This window comes from Physcomitrium patens, chromosome 2 (genome assembly GCF_059467195.1).
Source record: "Physcomitrium patens ecotype Gransden chromosome 2, ASM5946719v1, whole genome shotgun sequence".
NCBI classification, from domain to species: domain Eukaryota; kingdom Viridiplantae; phylum Streptophyta; class Bryopsida; order Funariales; family Funariaceae; genus Physcomitrium; species Physcomitrium patens.
In genome coordinates this window covers 25,508,070-25,531,821 of record NC_143411.1, presented here as the reverse complement: position 1 = coordinate 25,531,821, position 23,752 = coordinate 25,508,070, and the positions used below count along the sequence as shown (strand labels likewise).

The 23,752-nt window shown below is 35.9% G+C and overlaps 4 protein-coding genes and 1 long non-coding RNA gene across 14 annotated transcripts; 2 read left to right on the top strand and 3 right to left on the bottom strand.

Moving 5' to 3' along the window:
* The first annotated feature begins 506 nt into the window (after positions 1-506).
* On the top strand, positions 507-2,907 carry LOC112279007 (uncharacterized). The gene has a single exon (XM_024513036.3). It carries the CDS (start codon positions 1,110-1,112, stop codon positions 2,403-2,405), a length of 1,296 nt encoding a protein of 431 aa, XP_024368804.1. The 5' UTR covers positions 507-1,109; the 3' UTR covers positions 2,406-2,907.
* A 5,546-nt stretch (positions 2,908-8,453) lies between these two features.
* Positions 8,454-11,465, bottom strand: LOC112273207 (uncharacterized). Its single transcript, XM_024501686.3, has 4 exons — positions 11,063-11,465; positions 9,658-10,805; positions 9,183-9,278; positions 8,454-8,971 (listed from the first exon to the last, which is right to left on the bottom strand). The coding sequence occupies exons 1-4, from the start codon at positions 11,319-11,321 to the stop codon at positions 8,753-8,755; spliced, it is 1,722 nt and encodes a 573-aa protein (XP_024357454.1). The 5' UTR covers positions 11,322-11,465; the 3' UTR covers positions 8,454-8,752.
* LOC112273231 (uncharacterized) lies at positions 11,256-13,045 on the bottom strand. Of its 2 annotated transcripts, none has more exons than XM_073531541.2 (4): positions 12,123-13,045; positions 11,946-12,029; positions 11,657-11,726; positions 11,256-11,396 (listed from the first exon to the last, which is right to left on the bottom strand). In XM_073531541.2, the coding sequence occupies exons 1-4, from the start codon at positions 12,159-12,161 to the stop codon at positions 11,392-11,394; spliced, it is 198 nt and encodes a 65-aa protein (XP_073387642.1). In that variant the 5' UTR covers positions 12,162-13,045; the 3' UTR covers positions 11,256-11,391. The 2 variants fall into 2 exon arrangements, with proteins under 2 accessions (XP_073387642.1, XP_024357493.2); XM_024501725.3 differs by having other exon boundaries at positions 11,272-11,396; positions 11,534-11,726.
* Positions 13,046-18,200: 5,155 nt separating this feature from the next.
* Positions 18,201-23,335, bottom strand: LOC112273216 (uncharacterized). 9 transcript variants are annotated; one of them, XM_090248403.1, is made up of 6 exons: positions 23,145-23,335; positions 21,732-22,100; positions 20,181-21,420; positions 19,752-19,879; positions 18,912-19,378; positions 18,201-18,742 (listed from the first exon to the last, which is right to left on the bottom strand). In XM_090248403.1, the coding sequence occupies exons 3-6, from the start codon at positions 20,310-20,312 to the stop codon at positions 18,675-18,677; spliced, it is 795 nt and encodes a 264-aa protein (XP_090104529.1). In that variant the 5' UTR covers positions 20,313-21,420; positions 21,732-22,100; positions 23,145-23,335; the 3' UTR covers positions 18,201-18,674. The 9 variants fall into 9 exon arrangements, with proteins under 9 accessions (XP_090104529.1, XP_024357482.1, XP_090104524.1 ...); XM_024501714.3 differs by lacking the exon at positions 23,145-23,335 and having other exon boundaries at positions 20,181-21,486; positions 21,732-22,397; XM_090248398.1 differs by having other exon boundaries at positions 18,201-19,378; positions 20,181-22,100; positions 22,955-23,332.
* On the top strand, positions 22,556-23,334 carry LOC149989808 (uncharacterized). Its single transcript, XR_016501858.1, has 2 exons — positions 22,556-22,693; positions 22,873-23,334. It is a non-coding gene; the product is annotated as an uncharacterized LOC149989808 (long non-coding RNA).
* Positions 23,336-23,752: the final 417 nt, after the last annotated feature.

Genomic DNA, 23,752 nt, shown 5'->3' with positions numbered 1-23,752 from the left:
ACTAGATGCGCATCGAATCCGAATCCATATCCAAGGGTTGCCAGAATAATATGGACACGAACACCCATATCCGCACCGGCAAGAGAACCAACACTCCCTCTCTTGCCCTCCAAATCCACGGCACCAAAAAGGTGGTCTACAGCCGTGACGATAATAATATCACCAACTGAGGATTATACGAAGCTAGATCCTGATGCAAGTTGTGGCTACTTGCCATCTCAGCCAATAAAGTCCAGCCGGTGATTATCAATCAGCTGAGTTGGCATCCGCCAAGTATGCCCCACGGCACCCCACTCGACCCTACCTTGTTCCCCTAGTCCCCCGATTCTAGTCCCTACACGTTCGCAGTTCCCCCTCCCGAATCGGTTCCCAAGGGGCGTTCCCGGAGTGGGAAGGAAGATGCCGGGCAGGAGGTTCTGATTCCACCCAGAACGTCGTCGTTTTGTTGTGTTGTGGCTAAGCTCGGGATCGCGAGCACGAAGGGGAAGCACAAGGAAAAGTCGGTCCTCGGAATGGTGACATCCGATATTTTCGTACTGCTGGGGGGGGAGATAGATGGTCGTCGCGATTCGCCGTGCCCACGTTCGCCGCTTTGATTTTTCACGGGCTCGTGGAAATTTTTGGGTGACCTACCAGTCCGTTCGCAGGGTGCAGCCCGCGTTGGAGAGGTCATATTTGGTGGGCTTCTCCGCCGTGTCTGCTCTGCTTTAAGACGCGGCCTGGAGTCAGGAACTCGGGTTAATGGGATTCGATGTCATCATTGTCCCCATCGCCATCATAATATCCGGCTTTAAGTGAGCGTGCTGTTATTGCTACATGTTCGAGAGGGCAACGTCGGCTTGTTTGTGCTTCTGAAGTTTCTCTGTTGCAGAGCTGTTGCGCTTCGGTAGTTTTTGTTAGAAGCAAAGGGGTGTAGTGTTTCGTTGTCGTCCTTTTGCGATGTCGTGATTGTTTGGGTTAGTTGGGACTTTGCGATGGAGGTTTAACCAGTTTTGAGAGTAGTCGGTGAGGATGTTCGATAGCGGTGGTTGTGTTTCTCTCATAAAGAGAGTCAAGGATTCATAGAATTTGACGACAGGGATTTCCAAGGGATTTCCGAGGCAGCGAAGATGCCAGGACTCGTGACCATGAAGCCTTTAGGGCCTATGTCGAAGGCTAAGAGCGCGAGCTCTAAGGCCTTGGCCTTGGCAAAGGACATGGAGGACCAGGGGTTAGGGGCTTTGCAGTCGCAGGTGCGGATGTCGCCGTCGAAGAAGGGTCGTCGCCCCACAGATTTGCAGGCTGTCGGGCGCTTAACTAGGTCTAATCGCACGAAAAATCTCAGGATGAAGCTTCTCGGTGAAGAACGAGACGTGGAGTCCACGGTCGACCCGCTCGAGGATGTGAAAAGTGAGAGCGAAAGGGAATCCGAGCCTAGCTCTGAATGCTTAGCCGCTATGGTTGAGGAGTTTTTGGAAAGTGAAATTAATGAGAAATATAGTCGTGGTCGGTCGCCACGTAATTCTGACGATAGATCATCTTGGACCAGTAGTGCCGATGAAGATACCCCTCCATCTCTTGTTGCCGATCTTTATGTATATTTGCAGTACGTTTGCTCAAAGGAGCGAATCCTGCTGGACGAGGTTTCTAAGGTGGTTGTAGCTGCCAAACAAGATGGAGGTGATATGTCTGAACTTAGACACCAGGTTATGAAGCACCTGCGTCGGGCTGGCTATAATGCTGGTATTTGCAAGTCCAAGTGGGATTATTTGGGAGGGATTCCGGGTTGTGACTACGAGTACGTTGATGTCATCTACGAAGGGCCCTCGACTGGAGAGGATGGTGAGAGGATTATAATAGATATCGATTTTAAAGCACAGTTTGAGATTGCTCGCCCAACTGCCGGTTACGATGCACTAGTTCGAGTTCTGCCGTCGGTTTTTGTTGGCAAGGTTGATCAGCTTGATTGGATCATCAACCTTATGTGTGATGCTGTTAAACTGTCATTGAAGAAGCGAGGGATGCACTTACCACCATGGCGGAAACCTGAGTACATGAGAGCTAAGTGGTTTTCCGACCATAAGCGAAAAGCCAACGATACCACGCTCAAACGTATTGGAGAAGGGGAAGACCCACCTTCTAATCCTCATCCATGCAAAAGTGGGGTACTTCTGCAATCATCAGGATGCAATCCAACGCAGAAGCCAGAACCTGTGGAGAAACACGCTACGAAAGGTTCTACCGCAGGAGCTATTCGCAACGATGACTGGCAACCTCCAATGCTGAAACCGAGGAAGTCACAAGGACCTGGACATGCTGGGCTCGCATCCTTGTTCAAGACAACAAGTCTCTCCACTCCGATGAACCATGCGATCAGGGACCAAGGTCTAGACCGGAAGTCTTTTCTGGCGGCAGCAGCCTCATGATAAGTGGCTCTGTTTCCCTCTGCAAATCTGCTTATCACGAGTTTTGATACACAATTTTGTTTCTTTTTCTTTTCTTGTCTTTTTTATATATAATTTTTACTGTACCATACGCCTCCTGCTTGAGTACACTTCAACAGCTGTTGGTGTGCGAGGCTGTTACACACATTCATATCAGAAGTCGACTAGTTTCATGGAGGCTACGGCGTTGAGTTAGTAATTTGTGCGAGAGTTTTCGGAACAGATGCAGGCTACACATGCAATGAGATGGCTAGTCCTTCCACACATGAGTATATCCTGGTAGAGACGTAGTTACACAAGTATTTGGTGCCTCCACTAGAGATCAAGGATGGAGCACTTGGTTTTAGTCATTCATTACAGTTTTGTATTCCATTTTGGTAGTGCGAGCAAGCGTGTAGAGTATGATACAATTTGATATGTGGGTGTTGCCACACGCGATTTCTTTCTTTAATGAAGTGAGCGACTAATGCTCTGAGTTTTACCATTTGGCTGCCAAGTGCATTGAATATTAGCTAGATCTGAGTTAAGCCTGAAGACTGATGACTGGACATGTGATTTGAGCAAGCAATGGAAGACTGAATGTGTCGGAAAACTGTATCGAAATGAACATGTGATCAACGATGAGTCTTTAGAATTTGCTAATAAATAATGAGTATTAAATCCCCTACATGAAGTGCCATGAGAATTTGACATTTCCACCATCATAGAATTGCTTGACATCCATGAATAGATGAGACAATAAAAATAAAAATAAACTTAAGTGTACCAGTCTAAGGGACATTCTGCCTGAGCCGTGGTGAACCTAGTTGATATTTCGTCTAAATTATATATATCTATATATAACACTGGTTCAAAAAAATCTGGTGTACAACTGAAAAGAAAAAAATGGGATCACTGTAGATGTTAGGCTATGAATTCAAGGTCTCATTAACCACTTTAAATTCACCTACTGATCTGCAATTTCTAGATCATCTTTCTCTTTCTTGAAACTCAAAATAAATGAATAGAGAAAAATTCTGCTCTCGAATTGCTGCCTACCAAGTCTGGACGAAAGCAAAACCTTCAACCCAACTGTCACCCTTGAATGATCACACAAGCCTAGATGTTGCTCTGCCATATCGTGGATCAAGCACGTATTGATAAGCATCCGAGGTTGCCGCATTAGGAGAAAAACAAAAGAGAACATTCTATGCGGATAACTGTGACTGACATCGCCGCGGCGAACATTGAGTCCCGCTAAACCCCCCGCTAAACGCCCCGCTAACAGTGTGAAGAGTGAACGAACACTGGACGGTGCCCCTCGCCCTCCCTTCCTGCTTGCCCCCATTACATAGTGCCACGTAGGAAACGTGGGATTTATTATTTGATGTTCAAAATCACCTTCATTAAAAAATGCACATTATATTTACAACTATCAAATCTATAAAGTCTTCATTATTTTTGTAATAATGCTAGTTTTTTGGATTTAATGATATTTTCTTCTTTATTTTCTTATATATATATATATATATATATATATGTTTATCAATATCATTGAAGCAAAAATTGAAAAATAGAGGACATAAATATATAAAGTAAACAAGCCCATGCAATAAAGAAAAACAAATCTATATATATATATATATATATATATATATTCAATTCTCAAAAAATGGTTTGATTAGGAATTAAACAAGAAGTTGAAACACATACTTCTGACTTAATACTATGGGTTTAAATAGAAACATGAACATGTCATGATTTTTTTTGTACACGTAGTTTTATAAATTTAATAGTTTTTCTTACATTATTTTTTATAAAGACAAATTAAATATCAATTATTATTTGTATTTTTTAATTTTTTAAATTTTTGACACAAAAATGAGATATACCTAATGCATTGATTGAATGGAAGTTTCAAAAGACATCTTACTTCTTAATTTCTAAGAAGTTAGAAGAAATATACTATAAATAGTAATTATTATTATCTCTCAAATTAAGTCTACAGCATGTATTATTATACCACATTGTGGTATTCTAATACTCTACTTAATGACCATCTACTCTTTAAAATTTAGTAATTTTTTTGCCATCCCAAAATTTTCTTATTTTATAATAAGATGAGTCTATTGGTCTAGATGTTTACCTATTGTCTTCATTAAGAATTCTCAACAAAGTTTTTGACACCCTATTAAACCTTGTCAAAGTAAAGTTCTAATGTGGAAGTCATTCCATATTTTATATTTTAATTATTTTTATCAATTTATCAATCATCGTAATTAATCATTGCCAAAGTATATAGACTAACTTAATCTTGAGGTTAGATTTAAAATTACCTTATTAAATAATATATTTCTATAAACTAGACAAAGTTTCATATAGAATAAATCAAATGTTTCTTGCACCATTTTTTAGATGGTATTTTAATGTAGCTTTTTTAAATAAGAAATATTGAAACATATCTTTGAATAGATTATTTATTATTTGAAGGCCTTTATAATATAATTTGGCAGCTTTATAAGAAGCAAGGTTGCTGGTCTCATGAAAAATAGTATATAAGTTACTTCAAAAGAAATAACACATTTGAGTCTAAACTATGTCTATCATATTTTTATATTTCTTAAAATACATTCTATTTATATTTAGGTTTTAGAAACAAAAAAAATCTAGAAGCCAATTACTTCTTGCAAAAGTTTTAACGTTCTTCAATCTAAACCTAATAAATTGTTAAAGTTTGACATTATTAGGTTCTATAACATTTACAATCCATTTACTCAATAAAATCTTTGATGCCACTTTTGGATCAATTGAGCCAAGTCTTCTTTTGTCTCTCTTTACAACATATATTCTACAAAATCTTAAAACAATTTCAATATGAAGTATTCTTCCAAAAAAAAAGTTTTACCAATGATTCTATTTTTTTATAGCTAAAAATACTTAGTCCATGTAACTAAGAAGTAATATAAAAAGAGAAAAAGATGATATTAATAATAACCACTATACCAGTTACATTGATTTTGGTGGAACACCAATATTTAAGCTTATGCTTTAATCTATCAATCAAGAATTAATTAACATCATGACTACAAAGAAAAAGGTCAAACAAGGTATCAAATAGCTTGTTAATATTATTGGAAGTAGTCCAAGCCCAAGTAAAGCCATTAGTCTACTCAAGACTTGATGTTTCTTTAAATTTCTAGTATGTTTCAAATTTAGCCCAATTGATTTTAAGATTGTATGTTAGACCTAATTATTAAATGATACTTACTAATATTTTGACATTATCTTCTTTCTCTTGAATAGTGATTGATAAGTCATTAGTATATTAGCTTATGACTTTTTTTTATCATAGCTCAATAAGATATTAATTCCTTAAATTTTATAATCTTTAATTGATTCTTAAATAGCCATATTGAAAATTCTTCCTACAAAAATAAATAAGTAGGAGATTAAAAGGCAATTGTATCTCACCTCCCTTTTTAATGGAAAATATTTGGTTAAGAAGCAATTGATTCTAGAATCCTTAAATAAAATTTTGATCATTCAACAATGCTTTGGAGAAATTGATTTTAGGAGCTATAGAAGTTAGTGAGAGGATTTTGCTAAGCAAATCATTTCTTGTGTAATAAGCATGTTATCAAAGATAAACCAACAGAAAAAAATAAGTGATTTTATTATGAAAAATGACTTTTACTAAAATTGATTGTAGATGCTTTTGGAGAATTATAGTATAAATCTTGTAAGAAGTATTAAATATCAAAATTGATCTTGGATTATTTAATAAGTAACATTACTTTATCTTATCCTTTGCAAAGAAGAACAATGTATCCTTTAATAATACTATGAGAAAGATTACATTTTGATAGTGCTTGATTTATCATATCAATATAGTCTCAGCAAATGATATTCTAAAACTTTTGAAAGAACTCATTGCCAATGCCATCAAGTCTACATGCTTTACCTTTAGCTATTATCTTTACTATTTCTTCAATTTCATTGGTGTTAAGTAGGCAAGTCAACTTTGCATTCATCTTGCCAGTGACTTTAATAGATATAATATTTATAAGGGAAGAGAAAGCTTCTAAAACTTGCATTAAACCACAAACATTTGTCTAATTATTATGCCATATATCTACATAGTTTTTGTTCTTAGAAAAGAATAATATCACATTTTGGAAAAATATTTTGGATATAGCTTTGAGGTTTTGAGACTTTGAGAGGGTCATTAAGACCCCTCACATTATAAGATAAAATCTTCAATAAATGTAGAGTTCATGGTTGATAGATATAAAATGCTCTTAATAATTATTGGTAAATTTTGACTAAAACAATATTATTACTGTTACTCCCAATAATATCTATTGATATTAGCAAAATCAATTTACTCCAAAAAAATCATTTCAAACATTAATTTTAAGAAATTTGTGGGCTTTGATTTTTGACATTAAAAAAATATTTTTATGAATGGAAGCAACTTTTTGAAGTGTTCATTGTACTTTGACAATATAAGATGCATAAAAGTATTGAAATGGTACCTACTTTTTTGTATTTATACTTTATCATTTATTATTTTTAAAAAATTACACATTCTTATCATTTATTGTAAATATTTTTTATAAAATTATTTATCAAATAAAATAATGAATTGAGAATGATGTAAGTTTTACATATATTTTTGAAGATACTATCTTTGTTATTAAGAGTAGTTTTATAAAATATTTATACCTCTAAAAAAAAATAACACTCATTTTAAACAATAAATAAAGACAACACAATTGAATGCCAAAGGGATGCAAATTTTATTCTAAATACTTTCAAGAATGGTTTTAAGTACAATGTGTTTTGATAATACAATGACAACCAATTCTTTCTAAAATAAAGTACAAAGAGTTAAAGTTATTTAACAAATCTTTCAAGAAATTAAAATATTTATCTTTTGATCTATTGTATTTTGGAATTATATTCAATTCTCAAATCATTGTATAAATGAATTTTCTTTATGTGAATATATATATATATATATATATATATATATCTTTGTGTGTGTGTGTGTATAAATATTAGATGTTTATCTAATCCGTAAATTTGGGAAATTTTATACTCCTCTACAATAATTGCTCACCTTGTAGGTTTACAATCTATAAATAACCTATCATGGTTAAAATATTTTGTATAAAAAAAACATAAAAAAACAATAATTGGTGTAAAATAGGAAAGAAAAGAAAGTAGCATCGTTTCTTGTCTCAAGAATCAAACTTATAATTTGAATCACTATAATACTCTTACAAATACTATAGTCTCTATTTCTTGGTTTTTTTTCTAAAAATTTAAAACATATCCACAAAATTAAATTTTTTTTTTGTATGCTATCTTTCAACTACAATTAAGCTTGGAGGTAGTAAGGACAAAATTCTCTATCCAAATTTCATTTCTAGATAATTTTCTAAAAGGTAACATTTATTAATGATTAAAAAACTTGGGATTGTTTAATTAAGACAAAAAGTTTCTCATACCTCGCTTTACAATAAAATCACAATCCATATTGAATGAATTAAATATTTTGTGTATTTAATAATATAAATTTTTAGTAATTAAAACAAAAAATAAATTTCATTTAATTAATATTTTTTATTTTTGAAATTATTTCTTAAATGAATAACAAAATAAATAAAATCTTCAATACTTGAATCACATTTGCTACACCAATATCTCACTATATTCACAATATGATTTATGATTGTATATTAAGGAATACAAATTACTACTTGGATGATTTAAATTATATTTAATTCCAAGTATTGAATTAAGATTAAAGATATTAATAAGCTTCATGCATTGAAACATTGGAGATAATGGGAAGTTTCCAACAAGTCTAAAAACTATTTAGTCAATTAAAAAGCCTGCCATACAAAATGAGTACAGATTTTGAGAATGTGATAAAGCAGATCATCGAAGTCAAACGGAAGTGTAGAAGAAAAATGCATATTTACAAATAGCGTACATGTTTTAATAGCAGATTACTTAAATGCATTAATTCATGTCAACTGGAAATAAGGCAATACAATCTCAGTATCATTGATGTTGTGAAACCCAAAAGCTAAAGCATGAATGCAAGGTTTCATTTGTACATTGCGCAGCTGCACAACCTTTCAATACCTCTCCGCAATCAATTTACTCCACTGTCGACATTAATAAAACCTGAATCTAGCCATGTTAAAATACACGGACTCGGACCAGGACTTGGGTCGTCAGCAGAGCAGGAGACTCCTTGATAAGTAGGACCGAGGGACTCTCCAGCTACATAACAAACTACGTTGTATACATGTTTTCAGAATACCTAGTGTACAAACTTAACCAACGCTTCCCTCCAACTTCAAGCTCATCAATTGATTGACCTCAGCAGCAAATTCAAGAGGAAGCTCCTTGAAGACTTCCCTGCAGAACCCTCCAATAATGGCAGCCACAGCTTTTTCTGCATCAATTCCTCTCTGTTGAAAATAGAACAGCTGATCTTCACCAATTTTTGAAGTACTAGCTTCATGCTCCACTCTGGCAGATGGGTCTTTCACCTAAATTTGATAGAAAAGCCACATTAACTTCGGTCACCATAATTACATTGCATGACAAAAATATTCAACAAATAATAAAATGAAAATTGATAGTGTAGATAGATGGTTCAGGCAATTTTGATGCATACAATCTACTAGAATGTTAAACATTAATTCCTGTATGTATAAAAACATACAAAGATGTCATAAACACAACAGTGCAGACACTCACTGTAATATATGGATAAGTATTAGCTCCAGCTTGATCTCCAATAAGCATAGAATCACATTGTGAGAAATTTCTGGCATTATGAGCTGAGGGTTGAACCTGTATGAAGGAGGAAAAAAGTTAAGGCAACATAATTTACGACCTACACCGTTGCCTTGTTTTTGTTAAAGACAAGTAATCATAGAACTTGCCAAACACCTGTCCACCCTAAATCCAGACATTCCATATCAACTACATTACAATTAGATATTCAAGTGCTTTGACACAAAGGAAACTATTCTGGCAGTACGGAAACCACATGGAAACTTTTGTAGGAGGTTGAAATAATTCGAGTTCAAAAGGCCACCATATCATGCTAATAACTAGATGTGTAGACCTTCCAACTATTCTGCAGAATATATTCCAAAAGAAATTTCTCAATATTAACTCAAAATCTTGCACAACATGCAGTGCAAATTGAAAAAACTTCCAAACATACCTGGACAAGGCCTCTGTAGCAATTGACCGAGTTCCCTGCCGAAATACCCTTTGACACAATCCGACTCCGCGTGTTCTTGCCGACGTGAATCATCTTAGTACCCGTGTCAGCCTGTTGCTTATTGTTAGTCAAAGCAACTGAGTAAAATTCCCCAATGGAATTATCACCCTTCAACACAACACTGGGGTATTTCCATGTAATAGCTGATCCTGTCTCCACTTGCGTCCATGAAATTTTAGACCTCGCTCCATCGCACAACCCTCGCTTTGTGACAAAATTATAAATCCCTCCCTTGCCCTCCGAGTCACCTGCATACCAATTCTGCACAGTAGAATACTTGATTTCTGCACCAGATGCACAGTACAGCTCCACTACTGCGGCATGTAGCTGGTTCTTGTCATATGCAGGGGCAGTACACCCCTCCAAGTAGCTCACATATGCATTTTCATCGCAAACGATGAGAGTCCTCTCGAATTGTCCAGTTTCCATGGCGTTGATCCTGAAATATGTAGAGATTTCCATCGGGGAGACCGTGTCCTTCGGAACATAGCAGAAGGAGCCATCACTGAACACTGCAGAATTCAATGCGGCGTAGTAGTTGTCGGCCACAGGAACCACTTTTCCAAGGTATTTCTTCACAAGATCTGGATACTCCCGAATAGCTTCCGAGATGGAGCAAAAAATTACTCCCGCGGCCATGAGGGTCTTCCTGTGAGTGGTGGCAATAGAAACACTATCGAACACGGCATCCACAGCCACATTGGCAAGACGTTTTTGCTCGCTCAGCGGAATTCCTAACTTGGCGAAAGTCTCAAGAAGGTCGGGGTCCACCTCATCAAGACTCTGTTTTGTTTCCTTCTTCTTCGGCTCTGTGTAATAGCAGACGTCTTGAAAGTCGATCTGGGGATACTTGTTATCAGACCATGTAGGCTCCTTCATTTTCTGCCACTGCTTAAAAGCATTTAACCGAAAATTCAGCATCCATTCGGGCTCGTTTTTCTTCGCTGAAATCAATCTAACTGTCTCCTCCGACAAACCCTTGGGAATCGAAACCGACTCTATGTCACTCACGAATCCATATTTATAGTCCCTCTTCAGAAACTGCTGAATGGTGTCATCACTTGAGCCTTTGGCAGGTGATTCGAATACTGGAAACACACAAAATCAATCACGTTGGCTACCATCCACTTCGACAAATAACACACGGTGCAATACCCATCACGCACTCTAAGGTACAACATGGTAGCAACTAGATTGCCCAATTGCATCCTCCATAACCCTAAACCCACCCCACAATGAAACTATCCAATTCCACTCAACATCACCACAATCCAACAACACAGAAATATGAGTCAAAACAGTAATTCACTACTACACCTTATCCAATTCCGAAAGCATCACCAACCTGGACTAGCAGCCTCCTGAACTTCGGCAACAATTCCAATCGAACCAGACGACCGTGCCTGAAACCCAACGGGCTCAAATCGCTTGGCAGTCATGTTCACCCTCCTAAGCCCACGAGATACTGGCAACGTATGCCCTGCTCCCATTCCCACCAAGGATGGCGCGCACGAAGTCGACGATGAGACCCCATACTTGCACTTGCACACGACGGCAGCGGCAGCAGTCGTAGCCAGCGCTCCTACGTCCACCACCATCGCCATACCTCACTCCCTACTCTCCACGAAAACCGCTCAGCCTAATCCAGAACCTCGCACACACACGCTCTCCCACTTAACCTGTGAACGAGCTCAACACATAACTTCCGTCAGGGAATTATAAACAGAGAACCACAGTGGGTGGCGATTGCAAGACGGAATAGGAATATAGATGGACTGAGAAAAGACTTAACGATGGAAGGTGCAAGCAAAGCAACCCCAAGCTGGCAAAAAGGAGAGGGCCAGCGACGCAAGGCCGTGGATGCGTCCCATCCAAGAGCTAAAATCCAAATTCCATCCACGGGGTGTGTGGCGACCACATGGCCTTGGATATTGCTCACCGCGAATATACTCCACCTGGGTATTGCGTGACGCTCTAGCAGCAAATCGCAATGGCTTCACCGGAACCGCCTGCAAGAAAATCCATAGGAAGAAGAGCAATCGCGGGCATGCCAATCAGCAGCCATGGATCATCACAATGTGGTTGTCACCTTCATAGGAACTTGAAAAGAAAAGTAAATCTCCTGGTGAAATATCTCCTGTCTGGATGTCAAAACCTAAAAGCATGAAATTAAATTATTTTTTGAAATGACATTTTGGCATCTGCCGAGGCGCGTGTACTTTGCTTACACGAAACATCCGTTCAAATCTCAACATCCCCAGCAGAGATCTTTCCAGAAGTGGATCAACATTGTCAATCACAGAGAAGAGAACCTGCAGATGGAATAAAACGAACAACCATTATCTCATAATTAATGATCCGGAATTGATAAATGATTGAACACGTAGGGAATAAGTTAAACTCACATCGAAGATTTTGTTTTGAAATGAGTTTGCACAGCACATTATCCAGATAACGCTGAATTCTTCTCTTCTGAGACGTCACCTCACATTTAGTCCAGTACTTGGATTCACTCCCACGTCGTTGATTGACTGGATATCCAGTTAATTTGATACTTTAAAATTTGCAAGGTGAAGGAATCACGTTTCCAAATTCTGTTGTATTGTGTCTGGATTTACCGCCATTGTGCTTTTTCCAATGCTAATTACGTTTCACGGGGTGAGCAGAATTCGAGTATATGTATTAGATAGTAAGTTCCGTCCAGCTTTTAGATTTCAGGAACGATAGGTAGGGAAATGGTACAACAATGGCGTGGGGTAATGTGAGGACAGGAGAACGGGGAGATTAGCGTTGACAGGGTCGTGATTCTGACCTAGCAGAGACCTACTTGCGATCGACACCGAATGAGAGAACAATGGAGCTTCGTGGACATAGTGCCTATTTCGTAGCCCGTGTACAGCTCAATCAGATGCGACGAACTGGAAAAAAAATGCGCGTCAGAGGAACCAGCTAAGAATGCACAACGATGTTGCTCGATTCCTGAAATTCGAACTCAACGCTAATTACAAAACCCCGGATTACTACCGAGCCCAGCTAGCGAAAATCCAGAATGGGAAATCACGAACAGAGAAGTCCTGTGAATCCCCTCACAGGAAAACAACAATTAAACCAAAATCTTTCTAAAACACCGAAGTCATGAGAAGCGATCATGGGAGCCAAGTTGCCAGATAGCGCGGGAGTCCGGAGGTAAGATCACACAGACACCTCAACGCTTCGTTACAACACCGAGAAACACTTCTCAGAAACCTAATCTACGAGAAGAAGGTGAGCTGCATTCAACAAGTGAAAACTGTTGTGAAGAAATTGGCATCCTGTGTGCAGAAAATGCCGCGATGGGTGTTTCTCCGAGGGCAACAAAACAGGACCCCAACAAACCAACGGCACTGCTCACTCCCTCACACACACACAATATTCGGCACGAAACTCTAAAAAATTAAAAAATTAAAAAAGAAGCAAGGAACTCTGTTTCTCGGAGTAGAAAAACAATGTGGGTCACTGAGGAATTTGTTGTATTTCATATGAGGAATCACAAGAGTGTATTAGTTTTATTGATTGATTGATTGATTTAATTTATTTTTATTAATTTTGGAATCATATTCTATCTTATGAACATTCAAAGATTGGGGGCTTCACTGTTGGGATTTGAACTACCAATTTGTTTTTCATACCAGTATGTCATTTTTTTGGTTGCATGAGGTCAATATGGAGCAAATAATTTGTTATTTCTTATTTCCACTGGTTTGTTTGTTTTTTTAGTCATTTTCTTGCAAGTAGTGTATATGTGGATTTGATCAACTAAGTCAAGCATGTTCATTGCAAAATTAGCTATAGTAGAAAATAAGATGAGAATTTCTACAACACATAATTGTATAATACATCCTACAAATATTTTTTAATTGTTGCTCCCTAATTTATAAGAATTGTAGACAATCTTTATCATGGAAGAATTTAGCAATACTAATTTAGCTGATCATTTTTTCTTTTTTCTTTTCCTCAAGCAATTGTTAAAATTTTGAAAATATTACAATAAATCTTTCAGTAACACAATCTTACAACATTGATTTGACTCACTCTACTAATGTATAACAATAAAAGTGAGCCATATTAATGTTAAACATAATAATAAAAAAATAAAAAAATAAAACATAAAAAACATATTAAAAAAATCATGAAAAATATAAAAACCATCTTCATTTTGGAAAATAGTCTTGTAAATGTTCTACAAGCTATTTGTTGTTTAATTGTTATAATTTTGCAAAATAGTATTCTTCTTTCTTTTTCTTCTTCATTCTCTTTTCTTCCTCCTTACTATATTAATAACATTTTTGCCAATTAAATAAATAGAACCAAGTAAATTTGAGTAGATGTAATCAAGGCATAAAATAATCTTTTTGCAAAACATTGGAGAAGCGTTCTAACTCTATAAATATCCTTTAATGTTTATGTAGCCACAAATATAATTTTAAAAAGAACCATTTGATTGGAGAAGTTATTAGAGAAGCATATTTATGTTTATTGTGAATTGTAAATATGTTAGTTATCTTTTAACCAATTAATATGAATTCATGTCTCCAACAATGTGATCAGATTAAAAAAATCAGTATAGGAATTTAATCGTTTAAAAACAAAGAATAGGCTATTCCTATCTTTAGAAACATCAAAGCAATGTAGAACTTGAACACCATTCATATTTGTTTCAAAATTATTTTAATATTGCTGATTTTCAAATTGAATTTAATTACTTAATTAATTTTATTTGTGATAATATTTTTAATATCAAGAAATTATTATATCTAAAAAAAATCAAAACTAATGAATTCAAGGAGTTATCTTATTTTATTTCTATTTTTATATATTCTTTCATTTTAATAATATTTTTTTTTACAAAATATTATTAAAACTTCATAGGCATAAATTAAACCTACAAGTATTTCTAAATATACCTTGTGACTATGTATTAATTTACAATTCTTGGATATATGTTACCTATTATTATATAAGAGTGCACAACTTTATGTTTCCAATACCTTCTTCTCAAGCTTTTTATAGAATAATATTGCTTTCATTCTAACACTTTTAAATCTATTCTTAAAGATCTTTTACATCTACATATTTTACATACTCTATTTCATCCAAAGATCTTTTGTACTAAATAATACAGATATTTTTCTTCGTTTACAATATTTTAAAACTTTAAATAAGAAATGTTTAAATTTATATAACTTTAATTTTTCTTATCCTAAGTTTTTTGATTTTATCATTCTATCTGATTTTTATTTGATTTATTAGTTTGTAAAAGAAAAATTAAATTTATAAATATTGTAAAGAATATTGGAGTTTTTACTACTTATTCTGTAATATAAGTATTTACTTTTTTATTTAAATATAGGATATTAAAATATTTTTTAGAATTATGAAAAAATATATTATTTTAAAACGAAATTGTAAATAACTTACTTAAGGCTGTGATTCTTTGCTTCCTACTCTTCTCTTAATTATTCCATGCAAAAATCTTCTTTGACAACCTTCTCTTGGATATTTCAGATTTTTTTATTATCAACAGAAAAATATTAGATTTTCGAAAATTCAAATATCAAATATGAAATTATAAAAGACTTTTTTTTTAAGAATTTTTCTTAGGTCAAAATACGTCTTTTAAATTGTATCAATCCATAATTTTAAAATTTCTTTCAATCTCTAGTAACACCATGCCAAAAAGTCTTTACTTCTATAAAACTCTAACCTTCGATTAATAAAATAAAATTTATTCTTCCTTAATTTAAGGCATAATAGCCATTTTACTTATTTTTATTTTACAAGTAGATAAGAGTTTTTTAACCCACTTTTAGTATTTTTTCTTTTTTTAAAAAATAAAAATAGTAGAATTTGTTTTTAAGATCCAAAAAAAAACTGTATGATTAAGATTACTTGTTTCACCATTATAGTAATTCTATGTTACTTTGAGAATTTATTGAGTATAAGATAATTTTTCGAATGCACTTCTAGATTTTTTTGTTCTAAAATCCCTTATTGTTATTTTTAATATATTTCTCAATAGTAAAGTCACTTAAAAATTAATTTTTTTAATTCTTTTATGAAAACTCTACGGATGACCAATATTTATATTTTAATAACTATGTAGAATGTAGATTTGTTTAAAAATGTCTCAAAATAACAACTTAAAACCACACATAAATAATTTATAAAAAAGGAATAAAAAAGAATAATTTTAAATTTAAATTTCTTCATTATTTTAAAGATTTCAATGATAAATTTAAAAAAAATGGCTTCAAAATAAATATTATTCCATGATTTTTTTTAATACTACATAATACATTCTTTCAATAATAATTTTAACCCATCTACTATTTTAGCTTTATTGGTTTACATAACATGTTATTTTTTGATGTTATACTTTTTTCTATAAAAATATATCATTGGAAAAAAATTGCAAAGGATTTAATTATGTTAATTTTACATATATTTTTATCATATGTTTTAAAGCCAAGTCCAACATTCTTTATAAGAGATGACAAACATGCATTCATCTTCTATACATTTACTTTTTTCTTACACATTTTCTTTTGCAATACATTACCAAATCATAGTAGATTCTTATATGTAATTTTAAAATTAAGATATTATAACTTTTTATTTTTTTGGTTTTTTTTAATGTAATTTAGACTCTTATAAAAAGATTTATTTATTTATTTGTTTGTTTGAAAAGAAGGTTATTTATTTATAAATAAATAATTTATTTTAAGCTATCTATCTTTATATTTATGTATATATATATATATATATATATATATATATATGAGAGGTAGGTGAATGTTGGTATTCTACCAAATTTCATTTCTTTTTAATGGCTTCAAGCTTTTGCTTCCAATTCCTTTTCAGTTCAATGCATTAACATGCTCATTGTCTAAAATTACTCATTTTAATCATTTAAATTGATACATTTCATAATTTTTATTTTGAAGTTACATTTAACTTATCATTATAAATTTAAATATATATATATATATATATATATATATATATACAGTTTAATTATTTTTACAAAAAAAAATCTAATTTTATTTCTTTAATGTTCTTTTTCGTCTCTTGATTCTTATTTTGCATCATATTAAAGCTTGCAATATAGATCAGATCAAATAACCGTATATATATTATTTATTATTAAAAAAAAAATTGAAGTAAAAATCTACTCTAAATTATTCTATTTCAACACCAAAGTCATTTCTGCTGTTGATTTGAACAATCTCATAGATTTTCAAGACTTTCAGTGATCCAAGCTATGGACTTAAATAGTAATTTTAATGTTGATTGAGTTGTTACTCAAAGTTTTTTTTTTAATCTTTTCTAAATCAAAATTTCAGATATTATTTTATTTATTATTTTATTATAAAAATAAAGAAAACATTTTTTTTACTAGTTTATTTTGAATCTATCAATTTATAATTAATTTCTAAAAATAAATATTAAAATTCTAGAAATATTGAATTTCTTGAATAAAACTTTGAAGAATTATTTTTACATATCAATTCTATAATACTATCTTATCTTCAATTAAAAAAATTAACATCTCAACTTCCAATGTAAGCCAAAAGGTCCATGAAACAAGACAAAAGCTTGAAAAGTATCACTCATTAATGTCAATGAGGTGGGTAAGTCTCCACTACATTAAAAAAATCTTTCAACCAAACCTAGTTTATAATTGACCTTAGGTATGTTGAACTTGCCCACAGCACCTTGTTGCAATTCTCAATAATTGACGCTAAAAATATGTTTACCCAGTTAGTTTTAAAAGTATTAATAACAACTAAAAATATAACTAACTGCTAGCCACCAATTGGGTATGAAAAATACAGGATATAACCTGGTTAATCAGGTTCCTTTGAGTTGAAATTTTGACCATATCGAGGACCCAGCATAAAACTTACTCTTCATGTCAGTTATAACAAGGATTTCTGGATTTTGCTGGTATGTTCCTGAGGGATTCACAAAGCCTTTCAACCTTCAATGTGTTCAAGAAACCCCAGCTATTGCACATAATGGTACACTTCACAATATCAATTCAGATGATGGATAAATAAATGAGAAAAATAATACTTCACAATATCAATTCAGATGCGAGGAAAACAACGAGGGATGTTTCTGGAGTCCACTTTTCCACTGGACATGAACTATAAAAAAGAAAGGTTTTCCTCCACGCATAATTAAATGACCTCTTGATCTGCAGATTTGCGGAATCCAAGCATGGAATGAAGTTGATGGCGCAAGTGTCCTAGTGAAAAACATAGATGACATTTACATCTGATGTGCACATTCAGCTACGAGTATGGTTCCAGAACGGAATACTCAAGATTCAAGGTTTTCTGTTTACATCAATGTGTCCTTGGGTTGGTCCACACAAGCGACTGGCGCTAATTACTAGCCTCAGAGCCTCCTATTCAATTAAGTGAAATGCACAAAATATGGTTATTCCATAATATTCCGCTAAACAGTTTATTGTATGATTGTTCCACCAAATAGACTAGTAAGCTAATGAAGCGGATTCACAGCTTACAGCCTAAATCGTGTAAGTGAACGGTAAAATTTACAAGCAAAAAGAAAAAAGCGCAGAGGACCTTATTCTCTACATTGAGGGGATACATCTGCGCCAAAGAATTCGAAATGATCTCACTCTCTAATCTGAAGTTGAATACGATTCCCTCGTATCCGCAAACATAACTCAGTCTTTGCTTGCAAGCTGGGGGTTCCAAAATTTGGAAAATTAGACCCCCTTCCGGCAACAGGATCAAGTCACCTAGCAGCAATCTAATCTAAGGCAGCTTTTGCTTGACGGTACACTGATGTAATACCTTCCAATACACTGAATGATCCTGTTGAGGGAACCCTTTCGGATAAAGATCTGCCACCTTCTTGTGATGCAGTCGGACCTGATGTTTGAATTACCTTGGAGAGAAGACCCTCAACGACCTCCTTCCCTCCCACAAGAGCAGCCCTGATGGTCTTGATGCTGCTTGACCCAAAAGGCTCTTCATTAGCGTTGTGCCAATCAATTGAAGGATTTACAAAACGTGCATAAGGAGAAACAGTGTTGGAATCTTTTGGTCTGGTCGCAGAATCTCTCTTTGAGTAATTGAGTCTTTCATTGACGTCAGCTGTATCATCACTGCCTAACTCACCTCTAGTTCGCCTTCTGATAGGTCTTTCCTGGGTAAGTGAATCTCCTTCTCTTACTAGGTTTTTACCAGGCTTCAGAAGGCGGGTGGACTCTGTCAATTTAGGCGCATGAGCAGACCAACAGGAGTCGAGTAGGTTCCTACACGAGTCTCGTACGTAGCCACATCTGTTAGGCCTGTAATCCCCAGTGGAGTATCTCCGAGAATCAGTGGCATTTGGTGGGCGAAACATGAGCAGAAATACTTCATCGTCCAGGTCAGTCTCGTTGCCAGAACTAAAAGTGGCCATTTCTAAACCGTCCATCACACCTGTTGACGTAGAAGGCAAATCATAATAATTCCTCAACACATCCATCGTCGGTGTATCGTATGCCTTCTTCTTTGCCTTCTGCTCAACAGTGCTTAGAAGACTTAAATCCTGGCTGCCATCACGATCCAGACCAGCATTGGGTGCAAACTTTTCCTTGCATCTGTGAACCGCCATGCTTACAATTAATACCAACTAGAAGGGCAACATCAGCAAATTTCTTGCCTTGAAAAATTCTAAAAATACCTGGTGAACTCTCGTCATTCGTAGGTAGATTTACCAATATCGTGATACGAAAGATCGAGAGACTAACTGAGCGTACCACAAGAACATTAGCCATTCTATGAGATGATAGATACTCGAGATAAAGACCTTCCTAAAAACTTTGACTAACTTTAACTCGTAGTTGATAGAACTTGTTTCAAATGGCCAAAGAAATCAATCATACCAAAAGTTTCTTTTGACCGATTAGTTCCAGTCAATCTTTCTGTTGCAGTATAACCATTTACAAGTCGCGACACCAAACAAGCAATTACCTCGACTGAGTGGGCCCGGTGAACGCAGCTGAAGGTGGATGTCTCCCTGGTGTTGGTATCCGCAATGTCTTAAGTGCAAACATTTGCAAGTCTGTGGTGAGCCCATTGAAACGCTTAATTTCTGCAACCTGTATAACAAAGCCTCTGAGTCACGTCCACTGCCAGTTGATCTTCATTTCCAACCCAGACAATAACAACACTATTGACAGAGCAGGTTTTAAGTTTGAATACTACCTCTACATCCTGAATTAGTTCAACTTACTGGCGACTGATGATAACGAACACACAGATCACATTCTTGTAAAACAGATGCTAGTTTGAAAAAAAACGTGGTGCCCTTCTCAAGAGAGGGACAAAGATAAGTGAGGAAATTTCAATATTTGGAAATCGAAGTGGCAACAACAGAAATTTCTTGAAAGTCGAGCGTACCTCAACGCCATATTTGATGGCAATGCCAGCCAGAGTATCAAGCCTACTAACGGTGTGTTCTATGTAAGCTGCCGTGCCTGAGGTGCTTACTTCACGACTTGATGGATCAGCCATGTCGGTAGAGGAGAGCATTTCAGTCTTCCTCCAATGCCTTCCCGTATACTGAAGGCTTGGAGAAGAATGCGCTCCACCAGGGTAAGCAGATATCTGCTGTGGTCGCCTTGCACCATACAATTGAAGTAACAAACTCCGAGAAACCCTAACTCGCCAATAATTCAATAATGCGCTGCGTCGACTTTTTCCTTCTCACTAGGTCACTTTTAGAATCACCAAGATTGGACCCACACACTCCAATACAAAGCTAGCTCTGCATTCGCACCCTTCACATTCTCCAATCGTCTCAACAATCAATCGTATGATTGTAAAAAATGGGAGATTGGAGAATGATCCGGCACATCCGGCACATCTAAAACTCAGCAGGCAAGAATCAAATGAACACCTTCGTCCACTCTGTGAGATCCTAGAATTGGACTTGAGGGTTCTACTCCTCTTCGTACGCACTAAAACGCCTCTCCGCGTGACTTACATCTCTCCACAAAATATGAAATTCTTAACCACACTCCAAGCACAATTTACACAAACCTAATTCCAGGATCGCCACTCTCTTGCTCCTGTACAACCCACACTTCTGTACATTTCTTAGAAGTTTCTAGTTCGCCTCAAGTCATGAGATCCAAAAGCAGAACTACCCTACGAAACATTCTTCGCCACAACTGGCACCAGAGAGAGAATTGGAGGCTACTGAACAAAAGGTAGATTGAGAACTCTTGACTGTGGCGGTGTTATCTCCTGTTATGCATGAAACAATGATGGGTCACTGCAAAAGATACTTCACTGAGCTGATGCTGAAAATGCTTCCTGGCTTGGGAAAGCTCCTCAAATAACAATTCATTCCTATTTGTGGCTCCAACGCTGTTGACTGTGTGCAGATGTCCATGTCCCAGAAGTTCCTCAGAAGAAGCATGGATCATGGACAATACCCACGTCGGTCAGCTGCAATCAAACAGTTCCGACGAGCTCACTGTTCCTCGCCAATGGATTGTTGTGTTCATCCATGTGCACTTCAGTCATTCCCTGGTCTGCAGGAGCCAGATGGAATATAACCCGCTTCAGAGTTCCGAAATCTGACCGTGGTCGGCGCCACGCACGTCGCCTTCTGAATGCTCCTCCCCCGCAACATCTGCATCCCTCCGCTCAGGTTCTGGTCTTGATGAAACCCGGTAGTGATTTCTGTCAGTAAATTTAGCTGGAAATGCAAGTTTGTTGCAGCTTAGGAGCATGGGAATGATAAGCACTTCTTGATCTGCACGATTCTTTTCTTGCACTTCCAGTTTATTTACTTGATACGATTGCTGTTGGAGAGTTATATCATGGGTTCCTCTGGATTCTGCGTCGCTCTTTAGTATCGTAAATTTATGTTCTAAAGAACTAAGAGTAAGGGTGGTTGCGTGTAAGAATGAATGCAATAGATGAGAGCATGAGTTTGTATACCTCAACACTATCTGAGCCGATCGCCATTCTCAAGACGCTGAACTCTTAGCTTGGAGTCATAAAATTCCATAAGCGTTCGTGAACTTCAACTCGAAATCTGCCGAAGTGATTATGTCTTATATTCCAGCATCCTTTGAATTTTTGTCTGCCGAAGAGGTCAGGCATGTGGCAAAACTTGCAGTTGCCGAAGCTGTCAGCAAGCGAAATTCACTTTAAGGGGGTTTTATACTCTTGGTGATGTCACTTCACAGTTTATTTCCAAAGAGTGTGAGTATGAAACCGCCGTCATCCCTCAATCTCTACCAGTGCTGACTTTGCAGTGAGAAAACCACAATCGTTTGGTCATTTCGTATGTATCCTTTATTTCATCTGTATCCACATATATTACCCAGTTTAGCTTTCATAGAAGCAATGCCGCACGTGAAAGAAGAATCAAAAGACCATAACCAGGTCATCCCAGCGTAATAGAAGTCGTAACAACGTCCAGCAATAGCAATGCACAATTTCGTTCGAGCACCATCAGGAAGAATGATCTTCTTTTGGCTTCTTCACCGCCACTACGGTATCATCAAATGGATGGGAAAGAAGAGATCGACGGTGCACATGGAGAAAACAAAGTACTCCACAAGAAGATTGCCCAAAATATTTGACAGAGCAAGAGGGAAGAGAGGGGCAGACTTTAACTATGCTAGCGAATTCTTATGCGAAGTCTGCTAAAGAGATTTGACTACGCCTTTCCTCGCTCCATCACTCCTGGCCTACGCTTCTCCACAAATAGCCACTAAGAGCTATTGCTGCCCACAGCTTCAACCTACTTCGCGGTGACGGTAGGCTTTCTACTTCTCGTTTGCTAGCAACTAAGAATCCCAAGGTAGTTGAGAATCGAACAGTGAAAAAGAAAGACTGCAGAACAGAAGAGGTCCGTGACAAGGCAATGGGAAGAAGGAACTGCTAGTCCCTGGGTAAGAACGACAGACATGGCTATGGCTTTCACTTATCCTGGTCGTCTTGTTCGAACCCAGATACTGAAGGTGATGAATCAACATGAAATAGGTAGCACCGAATTTCATGTCTTTTGAAAGCCTAGCAAATTAGATTTCATCGTGGTAGCGTCTTGTTCATTTGTGTGTTGTCTTCGCAGGTCCTGTTTCTAGGTTTACAGAACAAGAAATGGCCACACAGCCATAAGCTCTACAGAACAAGCAACGTTGCGAACAGATCACCTGTCCATTCACCACCTTCCTGTTCAAGACATGATGGAAGCTAAAACCCAAAGGCAAGAGGAGAGCTGCAATTCGGAACTCCGATGCAGTAAAGAGAGGCAAAGGACCTCCTCATGCATACTCACGACATCACATGAAAATGAAGACAATGCAAGCTTCAGAGGTAAAGAGCTCAAAAACGGGCACATACCAATACTCTTGCTTTTCTTACAAGACTTGCCAGCTCCATGATATTGCTTCCTGAATTGCTTCCTTCTCCTCCAAGTACGCAAAGCAAGCTGCAAATGCATCTATTTGTGCAAGTTCATCATGCTCATGGAATTGTGGGCGATTCGACACCTAATCTATAAAACCCACCTGGAAAACAATGGAAACTGGAATTTTGGCACTGTAAAGTCCACGTTGTGTGTCTATTATGGATTGGGCTTTCAACAAAGTTCTTATCATGTATTGTACTTTGGTACATATAACTGTCTAATGTATATTCTACCTAGAATAGAGTGTTTTCTTGTTGTACATTCTTTGGTGTAATCAATGTCATTTCTTACAAAATATGAGTTGAGTGAAATATAAAAATGATATAATAATTTTTAGTTGCAACTTAAATGTTCTTAGAAGCAAGTGAATTTTATAATCTTGAAATTCAGAAATGACTTGTAAAAATATATTTTTTATTTATTAAAAGAAAAAAAATCCACAATCAATCTAAAAATTTGAAATATTGAAATTTATCTCCAATTTATTATAGAGATACTTGGTTATTGCATATTCTTTTCTAGATTTTTGAATATATGCAAT